The sequence below is a fragment of the Dendrobates tinctorius genome, unplaced genomic scaffold (assembly GCF_039654945.1).
Source record: "Dendrobates tinctorius isolate UK_male_01 unplaced genomic scaffold, ASM3965494v1 ptg000094l, whole genome shotgun sequence".
NCBI classification, from domain to species: Eukaryota; Metazoa; Chordata; class Amphibia; order Anura; family Dendrobatidae; genus Dendrobates; species Dendrobates tinctorius.
The window spans coordinates 14,569,426-14,585,320 of NW_027361762.1; the positions used below are offsets into that span (position 1 = coordinate 14,569,426).

The 15,895-nt window shown below is 45.7% G+C and overlaps 1 protein-coding gene across 4 annotated transcripts in view; it reads left to right on the plus strand.

The window, feature by feature from the left end:
* PICK1 (protein interacting with PRKCA 1) overlaps positions 1 to 15,895 on the plus strand; it is a 317,172-nt gene that overhangs the window by 169,015 nt on the left and 132,262 nt on the right. For all 4 annotated transcript variants that reach the window (XM_073586677.1, XM_073586678.1, XM_073586675.1 and 1 more), the window contains exon 5: positions 10,280 to 10,346. In XM_073586677.1, the coding sequence (XP_073442778.1) occupies positions 10,280 to 10,346 (67 nt within the window). The remainder of the gene's footprint in view (positions 1 to 10,279; positions 10,347 to 15,895) is intronic.

The window sequence follows — 15,895 nt, forward strand, 5'->3', positions numbered from 1 at the left end:
TTCTGACGTCCATGTGGCCAGACTGGTTCGGGCCTTCCATGTGGCACATCCGGATAAACCAGGCCCTGAGGTTCCAGAGGTCCCTCATAGAAGGGGGGGGTACTGTCACGGGGTTACCGCGACAGAACAGAGCCAGAAGACCGCAGCGTGAAGCACTTATCCGTCATATTAAGGGTGTTTCTTTTATTTCAGCAGGACAGGGGTTAATCGGCCATGTGGAAATCCCTGCTTTCAGCTGTGCTTGGTTAACCACTCCTCTCTCCTATAAAAACTAGGTCTGCAGGCCAGATCATTGTCTGAGATCGCATTTGCTACAAGGATCTGGAGAGAGAGAGGAGCTGGTGTTTGGAGTGCTGGTGGAGTTTGTGCGACGGTTGCTTGGTTTTACGCTTGGAGATTCCTCCTCCATTCCTGCTTCGTTTTCTTCCCCCCGTCCTTCACACCCTGGTGTATACCTCTTTTGCTTGTGAGAGTATTATTTGTGAGTGGAATTTTCTTTTACCCTTGTCTCGTTCCCCTGTCTGTCGTCGGGTTGGTGTACTTCGGTACATGGTAGCACCTCTCTTCCCCGGGAGGGGGGGAAAGGGGACAGACACAGGGCTAAAGCTAGGAGACAGGGCTAGGGTGGAGGACCCGGCATCCTTACCATCTGAGGTATCCCAGGGAACAGGGCGAGTCAGGGTGCCCCCTAGTGTCAGGGCCATGAAAGGTGCCCCTTGTCCCAGCTTGCTCGCCAGCCCAATTGTGACAACTATTAAAGAGAAATGACTATTCACTGCCCTCCTTGCCCATGGATGTGGAATGCAGTGAATATTCATTTCTCTTTAGCAGTGGACACAGGAGTTAGCCGCATTTGCCGCCTCCTGCATCTGTGACCTACTGCTCCACCAAAACCGCTCCCCACCACAGCCAGAGCCGGTACATCCGGACTATAAGACCCCCTCCCCCATTTTCCTCCACATTTTTGGAGTAAAAAAGTGCATCTTATAGTCCAAAACATACAGTAATTGTGGCAATCTGGAATGGGACTCGGAACTAGATCTAAAAAAAAGGGACGTGACCGGTCGTTGCTATTTCTTCACTTGTAAACTCTTACTAGATTGCTTATCGTTCAGGTCTCTACTGTCTGTATTTCAGTGACCCATTTCAGGAGCTCCTGATCGATTTCTTTGTTGAATTTTTTTCAACACATCCCCAGGCATTTTCAGCTTTAAGCAGTTTTATGTCAAATCCCTCAGTAGTTCCATATACCCATTTGAAGATGCAGGATAGGAAAAACAGTGGTCAGACAATCTGCGCTGCCAATCACTATGAACAATTATTATTACAGTGGTCTTTATTCAACGCGTTTCGAAGTTTCACAGAACTCCTTCCTCAGGAAAAAAACACAATTGTTCATAGTGATTTGCAGCACGGATTGTCTGACCACTTTTTTTCCTATCCTGCATCTTCTACGTTGGTCCCTCGTGGATCTGTGGTTTCTGCAGCAGCGATTCCTCCATGCTTATTACAAGCACCATCTGGTGAGTGTATTATTTTTAAATTGATATACTTACACTGGATAATGCACTATTGCGCTATTTCTCTACAATAGTATCCTTCATATACCCATGTGAGCATACATTAGATCCCTGATAGCCTGTGTAGCTCGGGAGCCACATGTGGCTCGTGGTCCCATGAATTGTGGCTTGCAGCTGTCTGCCAGCTTGGAGCATTAGCTCCAGGTCTAGGAAACAGGTGTGAAGACCACATCTTAAAATGGTGAATTTTGTGAGTAGTCCTGCACAGAAGAGCAGATCTGGATGCACATTTAGTGGTCTTAGGGGTTTATAGATAATTTGAGTATGGTAGGCTGAAGACAAGATGATATTACCTGTAAGAAGAGATGCTTGAAGCTGGATGTAACAGTGTGTTGGGAGAAAACTGAATGGGGGTATTGTGGGAATTTTGCATTGGGATGATTTCTGTGGAAAAGCTTTGATTATCATTGCACCCATAATGGGGACTTTGGTTGCCACTGCTGTGAGGGGTCAGTACCTGGATGTGGCTCAACCTTCTCTCAGAGCTGAATGTGGCTCTCAAGGTCAGGAAGCTTGGGGACCACTGCATTAGATAGTTCTTCCCATCTAGTTTTAAATATATGATCCTCAATTGGGAATGATGGGAACACCTGAACTCTCAGGCCACAAGGGATTAATCCTCTTTGTAGATACCTCTCCAAAAACGCATTATCCCACCAGATTCTGGTCCTTTTTCTAAGTAAGTCTTTAAAATTAATAATTATAGAATCCTAGAATGGTAGAGTTGGAAGGGACCTCCTGGGCCATCTGGTCCAACCCCCTGCTCAAAGCAGGATTCGCTAAATCATGCCAGACAGATATCTGTCCAGCCTCTGTTTGAAGACTTCTATTGAAGGAGAACTCACCACCTCTCGTGGCAGCCTGTTCCACTCATTGATCACTCTGTCAAAAAAAAATTTCTAATATCTAATCTGTTTCTCCTCCCATTCCGTTTCATCCCATTGCTTCTAGTCTTTCCTTGTGCAAATGAGAATAAAGTTGATCCTTCTACAATGTGACAGCCCTTGAGATATTTGTAGACAGTTATTAAGTCTCCTCTCAGTCTTCTCTTTTGCAGGCTAAACATTCCCAAATCCTGCAACCTTTCCTCATAAGACAGGGTTTGCAGACCGGTCACCATTCTGGTCGCTCTTTTCTGAACTTGCTCCAGTTTGTTGATGTCTTTTTTAAACTGTGGTGCCCAAAACTGGACACAGTATTCCAAATGAGGTCTGACCAAAGAGGAGTAGAGGGCAATAATGACTTCACGTGATCTAGACTGTATGCTTCTGTTAATACATCCTAGAATTGCATTTGCCTTTTTTGCTGCTGCATCACACGGTTGACTCATATTCAGTCTCTGATCTATTAGTATACCCAAGTCTTTTTCACATGTGCTGTTGCTTAGCCCTATTCCTCCCATTCTGTATATGCTTTTTTCATTTTTAGTGCCCAGATGTAGTACTTTGCATTATTCCCTGTTAAAAACCATTCTGTTAGTTGCTGCCCACTGCTACAGTTTATTTATATCTCTTTGAATCCTCTATCTCTCTTCTCTAGTATTAGCTATCCCTCCAAGCTTTGTGTCATCAGCAAATTTAATCAGTTTACCCTCAATTCCTTCACCTAAATCATTGATAAAGATGTTGAACAATACACGTCCCAGGACAGAGCCCTGTGGTACCCCACTTGAGACACTCTTCCAACTGGATGTGCAGCCATTTACGACCACACTTTGGGTCCGATCACTAAGCCAGTTATGAATCCACCTAACTGTTGCCTTGTCCATTCCATACTTAGTCATTTTTTCAATAAGGATTGTGTGAGATACTTTGTCAAATGCTTTGCTGAAGTCAAGATATACTATATCAACAGCATTTCCCTGATCCACCCAATCAGTGATTCTGTCACAGAAGGAAATTAAGTTAGTCTTACATGACTTATTAGTTACAAACCCATGCTGACTCTGTTTAATCACTTCATTCTTATCCAGGTATTGACATACATGTTTTTTAATAATTTGTTTAAAGAGCTTTCCTGGTATAGAAGTCAGACTCACCGGCCTATAGTTGCCTGGGTTCACCTTCTTCCCCTTTTTGAATATAGGAACAACATTTGCTCTTGTCCAGTCTTCTGGGACTTCTCCTGTTCTCCGAGAATTTTCAAAAATTATGGAGAGGGGTTCAAAAATTTCTTCTGCTATCTCCTTCAGTACTCTGGGGTGTAATTCATCTGGACCTGGAGACTTGAATTCATTTAGGTTAGCTAAGTGTTTCCTCACTAGCTTTCTGTTTATAGATATCCTGAATTCTTCTATTTCCCTTAATAGGACAGTGAAGAATAGTTGATGTTACATTTCCTTTCTGAGAGAAAACCGATGCAAAATAGGAATTTAAAAGTTCGGCCTTCTCAACATCCTGTCTTACCATTTCATCATTTTCATCCTGTAAAAATCCTATAGCATCTTTGACTTTTCTTTTACTTTTGACATATCCCCAAAATCCTTTATTATTGCTTTTGACGTCTCTTGCAAGCCTCAATTCATTGTCAGCTGTAGGTAATCTGATTCGCACCCTGCAAGTTCTGCAGACAGCATGATATTCTTCTTTAGATTTGCCTCCCTCTTTCCATTTTATAAACATTTTTCTTCCATTTTAGCATGTGCTTAAGTTCTGTGTTCATCCATCCTGGTTTCCTTAAACGCTTCCTATTCTTCCCTCTTTTCGGAATTATTAACATAATAATTGTTTACTGTAATTTTTTACCACTGCCCTCCATAAAGGAAATGCTGATGTCTTTGAATACATCACTAAGCTGTGAGAGCCGTGTGTCATCACGTTCCCTAAAGTCCATTTTAGGTTTTGGATCAACTGTGAAAAGCAAAGCACAGAAAAATGTTAACATGGGAAAGCCCAAGTGAATAATGCTAGTGAATAATACCACCATATGTGAGTGAAAATTTCACAAGAAAACAAAAAGAAAATAACTTCAAAGAGACATTGCAGACAGGGGAAATTGGAGTATAAATGGCTAAAAATATAAACTTTATTTATACAAAGATCATTACGACATGCATTTGCGGTCCCAACTTGATTGCCTGGTGATGTTGGCATGATGCACTTGGCGTAGTGCGTGTGCACCGCCTCCCTCGCTCCCATTGGGTTGGTCGTTAATCACTCACAGATCCTGGCAGATGTCTGCACCATTAAGGCTGAGTTCACACGTGGCGTTTTTTCGCGTTTCCGCGATTTTGCCCCGAAAACGCGAACAATAAGCATCCCATGCATTCCTATGGGATTCCGCAATGCTGTGCTAATGCTGCGGTATTTACCGCGGCGGAATCGCTTCACGGTAAATACCGCAGCATGCTCATTAATTTTGCGGAATCGCGGCGATCCCGCACCCATAGGAATGCATTGTTCCGCTTACTTTCCGCATGTGGCTGTGCACACCATGCGAAAAGTAAGCAGAACAATTGCGGATGGTACCCACGGTCCGGAGGAGAGGAGACTGTCCTCCGGGCTTTGGGTACCATATCCCTGTAAAAAATAGAATTTAAAATAAAAAAATATTGTTATTCTCACCTTCCGATGTCCTGCGCAGCCTTCCCGCCTCTCTCCACGCTCCCGTTCCCAGTAAGCCTTTGCGAAAATGCCCGCGATGACGTCCGTTCTCGCTGGATCGCGAAGTCTCACGGTCATTCGCGCGACGTCATCACGAATTGCCGCGAGACGTCGCGATCACGCGAGAACGTACGTGATCGCAGGCATTTTCGCAAAGGATTACTGGGAACGGGAGCATGGAGAGAGGTGGGAAGGCTGCGCGTGACGTCGGAAGGTAAGAATAACACCATTTTTTATTTTTTTAAATTATTTTTTACATTTTATCTTTTACTACTGATGTCGCATAGGTGGCCTCAGTAGTAAAAAGTTGGTCACACTTGTCAAACACTATGTTTGACGAGTGTGACCAACTTGTCAATCAGTTCTCCAAGCGATGCTACAGGTCGCTTGGAAAACGCTTGCATTTTGCAAGCTAATTACGCTTGCAAAATGCTAGTTTTTCCGCTGGAAAATCGCGGGAATTTAAAATGCGATTTTCCAGCGGAATGGAATTCCGGAACTCTCGCGGTAATTTACGCGTGAGTTCCGCTACGTGTGAACCCAGCCTTACTTTTCCTGAGAAAGCAAATGAAATACATGTGAATCGCAGGTTGGATCTTTTGTACTTACTCTTACCCATATATGGAGGAGGCCAGGATTGTTACCAGGAGTATTTCTCGGGGTCATTATTTAATTTATGAATACCATGCATGATACAATTTGACTGATGCCATTATTATTGATCTACCCATAGTATAAACTTAGAGATTGTATTTTTATATGCATTTTTACATTTGTTAACTTTGTATAAATAAAGTGTACTCTTTTAACCATTTAAACTCCAATTTCCCCTGTCTACAATGTTTCGTTGGAGTGGTTTTCTTTGTTTTTTTTTTTTTTTTGTGAAATTCTCATCCACACATGGCGTTTTTATTCACAAGCTTTATGCATTTGGGTTTTCCTTTATGCCCATCATACATGTCCTCCATCCCATAGTCGAGTGCCCATATACCCATCATACATATTCTCCATCCCATAGTCCCATGCCCATATACCCATCATATATATTCACCATCCCATAGTCGTGTGCCCACATACCCATCACACATCCTTCATCTCATAGTCCCATGCCCATATACCCATCATACATATCCTCCATCCCATAGTCCCGTGCCCGTATACCCATCATACATATCCGCCATCCCATAGTCCCGTGCCCATATACCCGTCATACATATCCTCCATCCCATAGTCCCGTGCTCATATACCCATTATGACATCAGCATCACCATGGTAACCATTGTGACAGCATCTTCGCCATTGCAACCTATTATGACATTAGCGTCGCCATGGCAGCCATTATGACATCATAATGAGGGGCAGGGCTTGATACGCACACACTTTTTCCCCATTATGTAGATAGGGGCAAAATTGTTTGGTGAATTGGAATGTGCGGGGTTAAAATTTCGCCTCACATCATAGCCTAGGACGCTCTCGGGGTCCAGACGTGTGACTGTGCCAAATTTTGTGGCTGTAGGTGCGACAGTGCGGATGCCAATCCCGGACATACACACATACATACATACATACATACATACATACACACCCACATTGAGCTTTATATTATAGATATGATTATCACAATAATTTATCTTTTTATGATGCGGTTACCATCGCCAATTATTAAATGGTCATACGCCACATTTACAACTTTTATTATGCACCATATACAGTGCCTACAAGTAGTATTCAACCCCCTGCAGATTTAGCAGGTTTACACATTCGGAATTAACTTGGCATTGTGACATTTGGACTGTAGATCAGCCTGGAAGTGTGAAATGCACTGCAGCAAAAAAGAATGTTATTTCTTTGTTTAATTTTTTTTTAAATTGTGAAAAGTTTATTCAGAGGGTCATTTATTATTCAACCCCTCAAACCACCAGAATTCTGTTTGGTTCTCCTAAAGTATTAAGAAGTATTTCAGGCACAAAGAACAATGAGCTTCACATGTTTGGATTAATTATCTCTTTTTCCAGCCTTTTCTGACTATTTAAGACCCTCCCCAAACTTGTGAACAGCACTCATACATGGTCAACATGGGAAAGACAAAGGAGCATTCCAAGGCCATCAGAGACAAGATCGTGGAGGGTCACAAGGCTGGCAAGGGGTACAAAACCCTTTCCAAGGAGTTGGGCCTACCTGTCTCCACTGTTGGGAGCATCATCCGGAAGTGGAAGGCTTATGGAACTACTGTTAGCCTTCCACGGCCTGGACAGCCTTTGAAAGTTTCCTCCCGTGCCGAGGCCAGGCTTGTCCGAAGAGTCAAGGCTAACCCAAGGACAACAAGGAAGGAGCTCCGGGAAGATCTCATGGCAGTGGGGACATTGGTTTCAGTCAATACCATAAGTAACGTACTCCACCGCAATGGTCTCCGTTCCAGACGAGCCTGTAAGGTACCTTTACTTTCAAAGCGTCATGTCAAGGCTCGTCTACAGTTTGCTCATGATCACTTGGAGGACTCTGAGACAGACTGGTTCAAGGTTCTCTGGTCTGATGAGACCAAGTTCGAGATCTTTGATGCCAACCACACACGTGACGTTTGGAGACTGAATGGCACTGCATACGACCCCAAGAATACCATCCCTACAGTCAAGCATGGTGGTGGCAACATCATGCTGTGGGGCTGTTTCTCAGCCAAGGGGCCTGGCCATCTGGTCCGCATCCATGGGAAGATGGATAGCACGGCCTACCTGGAGATTTTGGCCAAGAACCTCCGCTCCTCCATCAAGGATCTTAAGATGGGTCGTCATTTCATCTTCCAACTAGACAATGACTCAAAGCACACAGCCAAGAAAACCAAGGCCTGGTTCAAGAGGGAAAAAATCAAGGTGTTGGAGTGGCCTAGTCAGTCTCCTGACCTTAACCCAATTGAAAACTTGTGGAAGGAGCTCAAGATTAAAGTCCACATGAGACACCCAAAGAACCTAGATAACTTGGAGAAGATCTGCATGGAGGAGTGGGCCAAGATAACTCCAGAGACCTGTGCCGGCCTGATCAGGTCTTATAAAAGATGATTATTAGCTGTAATTGCAAACAAGGGTTATTCCACAAAATATTAAACCTAGGGGTTGAATAATAATTGACCCACACTTTTATGTTTAAAATTTATTAAAATTTAACTGAGCAACATAACTTTTTGGTTTGTAAGATTTATGCATCTGTTAATAAATCCTGCTCTTGTGTGAAGTTTGAAGGCTCTAACTTATTTGCATCTTATCAAACCTGCTAAATCTGCAGGGGGTTGAATACTACCTGTAGGCACTGTATTTTTGGTTCGAGTGACATAATATAATGAGTGCTGATTGCCTGATATGGTTGTTTTCTTTGTCTCAAGTATATTTTGGTGTTAGCCACTGATTGGTGCGCTGTCACGACATACACTCTGACTAGTAGCATATTCCTGTGAAGCTATGGGCCGGCTTGTCCTCCAATTATATTATGCCATGTCACGGTGACGTTAAGTGGCGAGCGCACCTAGATACGCTATTGGTGCATGACTAGCGAATCGGATAGGTGGAGCATTCATGCAGGAAACTGCTGGCGCTATCACCCTATCATATCACTCCACGTCATTATGACGTTTGGATGACGAACGTACCATTCATTGGTGCCTGAGCAATGGTGGATACCCGGATTGGTGAGTTATTCACATGACAACATCTATAGGTAATACTTTGCATGTAAATGATGACTGGTATCCCGGGCTGCAATCATTTGATAATCAGAAGCAGCAGCTTATAGGATTTATGCAGCATTGACATATTAGAAACAGATCCTTTAAAAACACGCTACCATTAATACCCTGGTTCATTTATTGATCACCAATAAGTTACGTTTTATGGCCTGTTAGCTAGGATTACACAATGGGGTTCTCCCCATTTGCTTTGCTAGCTTTTGTTCACCTCTCAGGTGACCATTCAGGGCACTGTCATCTGCTATCAATATAATGCATTGTGTGAGTACATGAGGAGTAACACCATTTCTGTCCACGTTGTGATGTGTGTCCTGCATGCTCTTCCACTTTTCCCCTTTCCATGCTCTGTCTGTAATTTGCAGTCCACTGGGAGCTGGGGTAAGAGACAAGCTGCTGTGACTTATCCTATAGACAGCACAGAGCAGAGAGGGGAATGCCTGCTATTCCCATAGCTCACAGTCACAAGCTGCAGCAACATGGAGGACATTACACAGCAGAGCTGAGCTGTCTTGATCAAGCTCTGATGTCACGTAAAACACTTGTTACAGAGCTCTGCCTCTGTTCACTTCTCTTCCTCCTTCTTCCTCTTTTCTTCCTCCTCCTTCCTCTTTTTTCCATTAAGGATAATGGATTATGTCTTATGACACCTGCAGTCTGTCTCCTCTGAGCAAGATGGACAAGAGCTGCTTTTTTTTTCAGTGCATGACATGTTCAGAGGGAGGGAAGAAGTGGCTGATAAGTGGGGAGGGAAGCCAATTTCTCTGATTTAGGCTTCTTTTACACTTCTCATGATTTTTGCGGGCCGTATTGCTGTGATTTTCATGGTCTCCCGCAAGGACGGGCTGCTAAAAACCTTCTCGGATCATAATATGGTGTCCTGCAAAAACTAGCTACCGTTGTTTTCGTGGTACTATTGAAATCTATCACGGCCGTGTCCATGAGGCGTGAAAAATATCGAGCATTCTCGATATTTTTTCACGGCCCTCACGACCATACGGCACACGGCGCTCCGATAAATTTTCGCAGGCCGTTTTTTGCAGCCCCATAGAAATCTATTTGGGCTGCTAAAACGGCCCGCAAAAAAAAGGCAAGTGTAAAATAACCCTTAAGATAAGTCACAAAGGTCCTTATAATCGACTGTACTATAGATTTATGCAGCGTTTGTTGAACATACAGTTCCTTCTTACATGTTGCCCAGCGAAAAGTCCATTTTCCTAGTCCTTAGTTCAGGACAAACCTTTGTTCTGCCAATAAGGTCATGCTTTATATTCACTTTTAGAATGGAATCTACGTTAAGTGTGAATTATAGTGAAATCACTATTGAGTTTTTCGGATAACCTAAGGTCTATTGTCCTCTTGTTTAGGGCGAGGTGACTATTCACTACAACAAGTTGCAAGCTGATCCGAAGCAGGGAAAATCACTTGATATTGGTAAGCCTTTTATGTTTTTTCCTCCCCTTCTTCCCAGAGTTATAATTTTTTTTTTTATGCTTCCTTACACAAGTTCAAAAAAAAAAGTTTGCATTGAGGTGCCATTTTCCAAAACCCTCAACATTTTCATTTTTTGGTTAATGGAACTGTGTGAATGTTTTTTTTTATTTGGGGGGGGGGGGTGGGGGGCAAGATATTTTTAATTATACCATTTTGGGATAGATTTTACATTTTGATAGCTTGTTACAGCATTTTGTTAAGTATTGCAGGCACTCAAAAAAACTTATTTTGGCGTTCATGAATTTTTTACGTTTTACTGTGTTTTTCGATCGGGTTAATTAGTTTTATATTTTGATCTGACTTGTTTTTATGAATGCAGCGATACCACTTGTGGTTTTTTTTATTTTTACGGGGGAAAAGGAGGTTGATTTGAACTTTTATGTACTTTTTTATTTCATATTTTTTTAAACTTTACTTTTGATTGTACTTAATGGACATGAACCTGTAATTGTCTGATCACTTTTTATCGGTCGTCCATGACAGCACCACCTGAGAGAGGGGATCCGCCCTTTAGGAACAGGAAACCTACAGATACAAAAAGGGTGGCACTTCTCCCACGCATCAGTTGGTTTCCTATTCCTAGAGGACAGGACTCCCTACAGATCGTCCGTCATGGAGTCGTCATGGATTCCCAGGCCGGCTGACCGACCCAGGTAGCGGGGGGGTCTCCTACCTCGGTCAGTGCGGGGTCCCTGGAAGCGCCACGGTGGGGCCGGGTAGGTCACCACGGCAGTGGACCGGAGCAGGTGGAGCAGAGGGTCCGGTGGACACCGCCTCCAGAGCGCCAGCACCGGGTACGTATGCCCCGGGCCCTCCTGGTGCGCTCCCCCGGGTCCGGTCCTCCCGGTCGACGTCGGCGCCTTGTCGGCGGTCATGGCGGCGCGCGCGGGGCTGGGAGGCATTCCGGGCGGGGAACGCCGAAACTGGAAGTCGGGTGCCGGCCGGCTTCCGATGCGCGCCGCGGGTGCACGCCTGTCCGGGGGTCGCGGGCGGCGGCTTCGGGAAGGTGGGGGGGGCCGGAGCATGGGGAGGAGGTCACGGGAGAATCCCGGGTGGGTGGTGCCATGGCCAGATCCCTGCTGACCCGGACACCAAGAGGCCATATAAGGCAGGTGGGGACGCTGCTGGGGTGCTTCCGAAGGGCCCAGCGATGGATACGACGGAAGCCCCCATAGACCAGCAGGACGAGGCGCAGGAACGCCCGCAGAAACAGGCCACAACAAAACCATATACGAGTGGCCAGCAAAAGAAACAGACGAACAAGCGACCAAAGCCGCGGAAGTTCCTCCAGACTAAAGGATCCCCCTGCCTCCCTCCGTGATCCGGTACCTGCTTCAACTGCATGGGTAAGAGATCTCCGTGAATGTACCCTGATGCAGTGTTCCCTTATGTCTTTTCGCAGGGGAAGAAAGCTACGGGAAAACAGAAGCACAGGGAATGTGCCCTCTGTAGTTGCCCCCTACCAGATGGCCACCCTAAAAAGTTATGTCAGCCATGCATACGACAGACGGTAGGGGTTGATAGAGACAGGGAGTCCAGGGGTAGATTGTCAGACCCTTATACTCTCCCCCGTTTACGCAGGTAGCGGAAGAGACACCTGACTTCAATTCAAGCCTGAGGGAGATAATCAGGTCGGAGATGAAAGTCTTATCTCAAGGGGAACCGTCTAGAAGTAGAGAGGCTAGTGTTTCAGGCTCGGAGACCTCAGTCACCCCTAGGAAAGGCGATAACTCCTGGGACTCCTCGGCCTCCTCCTCGTCTTCCTCGGATGAAGACTCTAGCCGGTTCTGTTTCCCCTTAGATCAAATGGACAGACTAGTGAAGGCAATAAGGTCCACCATGGGGGTAGCGGACACAAAACGGGAACTCTCAGCACAGGACATAATGTTCGGGGGTCTAGACCCCAGAAAACGCAGGGCTTTTCCATTAAATGATAAAGTCCAGAGCCTGATAGACAGAGAATGGAAAAGACCTGAAAAAAGGGGCACCATGCCACCAGCTTTCAAGCGAAGATACCCCTTTGATGACCCAGTAGTAAGCAGATGGGATAAGGCCCCGAAACTAGACGCAGCAGTAGCCAAAGCGTCCAAAAAATCCTCCATACCCTTTGACGATATGGCCTCCTTGAAAGATCCGCTAGATAAAAAAGCAGATTCTTTTCTAAAAGGAACATGGGAAATGTCAGCAGGCGCACTAAGACCAGCGATAGCTGCCACCTGTACAGCCAGATCCATGATGGTCTGGCTAGATCAACTGGATTCCGAGCTAAAAGACGAAACCTCAAGAGCATCCATTCGAAAAAATCTGCCGATTATCCAGAATGCCGCTGCGTTTTTAGCCGATGCTTCAGCAGACTCTGCAAGGATGGCGGCTAGAGCCGCGGGTCTATCTGATGTAGCGCGGAGAGCGCTCTGGTTAAAGTGCTGGCCGGGAGATATTCAGGCCCGGTCCCGTCTCTGTTCCATTCCTTACGAAGGGGAGTATCTATTCGGCCCCGTCCTGGACGAATTATTAGAAAAAGCTGGGGATGACAAAAAGAAATTTCCCAGTCTGCCGAATCCTTCTTATAGACGTCCCTTTAACAGGAAAGGATATTTCCCTAGAAGGCCGTCCAGAGATCAGGGCAGATGGGATGAGAAAAGAAGGAAAGGTACAGGATTCATGTTTGGAGGAGGGGGGCGCCAGGAAGGTCTAGCTCGTGACACGAAAAAGCCGCCCCAATGACTAGTTGCCCCGGTAGGAGGGAGACTAGCTGCCTTCTACCCAACCTGGTCGCTGATCTCTAATAGCATCTGGATACTGGGGGTAATAGCTGTGGGACTGCGACTAGAATTCTCTAGGATCCCCCATGATCGATTTAAAATCACCCCACTCAGGTCTTCTACTTCAGAACAAGCTGCCCTGGAGGCCGAGGTTCATGACCTGTGCGGCAAGAAAGTCCTAACAGAGGTTCCAGAGGGAGAATGGGGGAAGGGTTTCTACTCCCCTCTGTTCCTGGTCCGCAAGCCAGACAGCTCCTTTAGGACTATAATAAACCTTAAGGCCCTCAACAAGTTTCTGGTCATACGTCCGTTTAAAATGGAAACAATTAAATCCACAATAAAATTGCTGTTCCAAAACTGCTCTATGGTGGTGTTAGATTTAAAAGACGCCTACTACCATATACCCATCCATGCAGCTCATCAGCGTTTTCTCAGAGTGGCGGTTCAGTTAGATGGGTCAGTTCGACATTTCCAATATGCGGCCCTTCCCTTTGGGGTGGCAGTCGCCCCCCGAGTATTTACTAAAGTGATAGCGGAGGTCATGGCCCATCTACGTGAGTCAGACATTCTGGTGGTCCCCTACCTGGACGATTTTCTTATCGTAGGCAAAACGGCGAATCATTGTTTGGAACAGCTACAAAGGACAATGTCTGCCCTAGAGCGGTTAGGATGGTTGCTGAACATCAAAAAATCTCGGTTGCAACCGATGAGAGTCCAACAATTCTTGGGCCTAATCCTAGATTCTGAGAAACAGGAATGCCATCTGCCTCCGGAGAAGCTTGTTCGCCTCCACTACCAGGTCCTGAACGCCTCCAATAACCCCACTATGTCCCTCAGGAAAGCCATGTCCCTTCTCGGCTCTCTCTCGGCCTGTATCCCGGCAGTCCAGTGGGCCCAGTTTCATGCAAGGAAACTACAGAGCGAGGTTTTATTACATCAAAAAGTCCTTGGGGGTTACTTGGAGGGCCAGCTAACCTTGTCCCGTAACACAAGGGAGTCCCTAGAGTGGTGGCTAAACAAGGATAATTTATCTAAAGGGGTACCCTGGGAGTATAACATAACCCGCATAGTCACCACGGATGCTAGCCCTTCCGGTTGGGGGGCTCATATGGGTGAAATGCTAGTCCAGGACCAATGGGAACATCATCAGTTAGGAATGTCGTCTAACCTAAAAGAATTGACAGCAGTAGAACAGGCGGCTAAAAAGCTCCTCGTGTATCTACAGGGCCATCACGTGCGAGTGTTCTCCGACAATCAGGTCACCGTGGCGTATATCAATCACCAAGGCGGGACCCGTTCCAGACCCCTGATGATTGTAGCAGAGCGGTTGTTCCAACTAGCAGAGTAGCATTTTCTATCTTTAACAGCTCTACATATAAAAGGGAAGGACAACATCACGGCAGACTTTTTAAGCCGCAATCAGCTAAAGCAAGGAGAATGGTCCCTAAACACCTCCATATTCAACCTGATTGTACAAAAGTGGGGACATCCAGAGGTAGATCTCTTTGCCACCAAGGAGAACAAAAAATTGAGACAATTCTGCTCCCTAAATCCCAGAGAGAATCCTCTGGCGGTAGATGCCTTTCTGATAAAGTGGGACTTCAGGCTAGCCTACGCCTTCCCTCCGCTGTCTCTACTACCCCTGGGGATGAGGAAAATAAGAAAAGACAGAGCAAGGGTTATAGTTAGCGCTCCATTTTGGCCCAGGAGGGCATGGTTCTCATGCCTCAGGACCATGTCGGTATCCGATCCTTGGGTTCTTCCGGACATCCCGGATCTCCTATCCCAGGGCCCAGTCTTCCATCCTCAGGTGGCTGGCCTACATCTGACGGCGTGGAGTTTGAACGGTCACTGCTAGAAGAGAAAGGCTTCTCCCCAGACCTAATTAACACCCTACTTAAAAGTAGAAAAATCATTACCACGAAAATTTGTTAGAATTTGGAAAAAATTCCTTCAAAACTCAGGAGTAGTCGCTGGGGATTCAGCACCTATAATTCAGATATTAGAGTTTCTACAGAAAGGTCTGGACATGGGGCTTTCCACCAGTACCCTTAAAGTACAAGTATCAGCCTTGGGGGCCCTTTTTAGCTGCAACATCGCTGGTAATTACTGGGTCAGCAGGTTCATTAAGGCGGCAGACAGAACCAGACCAATAGTGAATGATAGATTCATGCCATGGGACTTGAACCTAGTCCTCACTGCTATGACGGAAACCCCATTCGAGCCTATCTCATCGGCTTCCATAAAAAACCTGTCCCTCAAAATATCCTTCCTGGTAGCTCTAACATCAGCTCGCAGAGTAAGCGATATCCAGGCATTATCTAGGCATCCTCCTTATTTACAGTTCAAAGAGGATAGGGTAATACTTAGACCTGATCCAGCGTACTTACCTAAGGTAGTTTCTAGCTTTCATAGGACACAGGAAATAGTCCTCCCATCCTTCCTCCCTAATCCAGCTAACGAGAAGGAAGAGAAACTACACACCCTGGATGTTAGGAGATGCCTCATAGAATATCTGGCAGTCACCGACCCCTGGAAGAAAGATAATGCCCTATTTATCTCCCATCAAGGCCCTAGGAAACGTTGTAGAGCGTCGAAAAATACACTAGCCAGATGGATTAGAGAGGCGATTTCAATAGCATACACCTCAAAGGGCAGGTCGCCACCCGGGAAGCTGAGGGCGCATTCCACCAGGGCCATGGCGACCTCGTGGGCCGAAAGATCAGA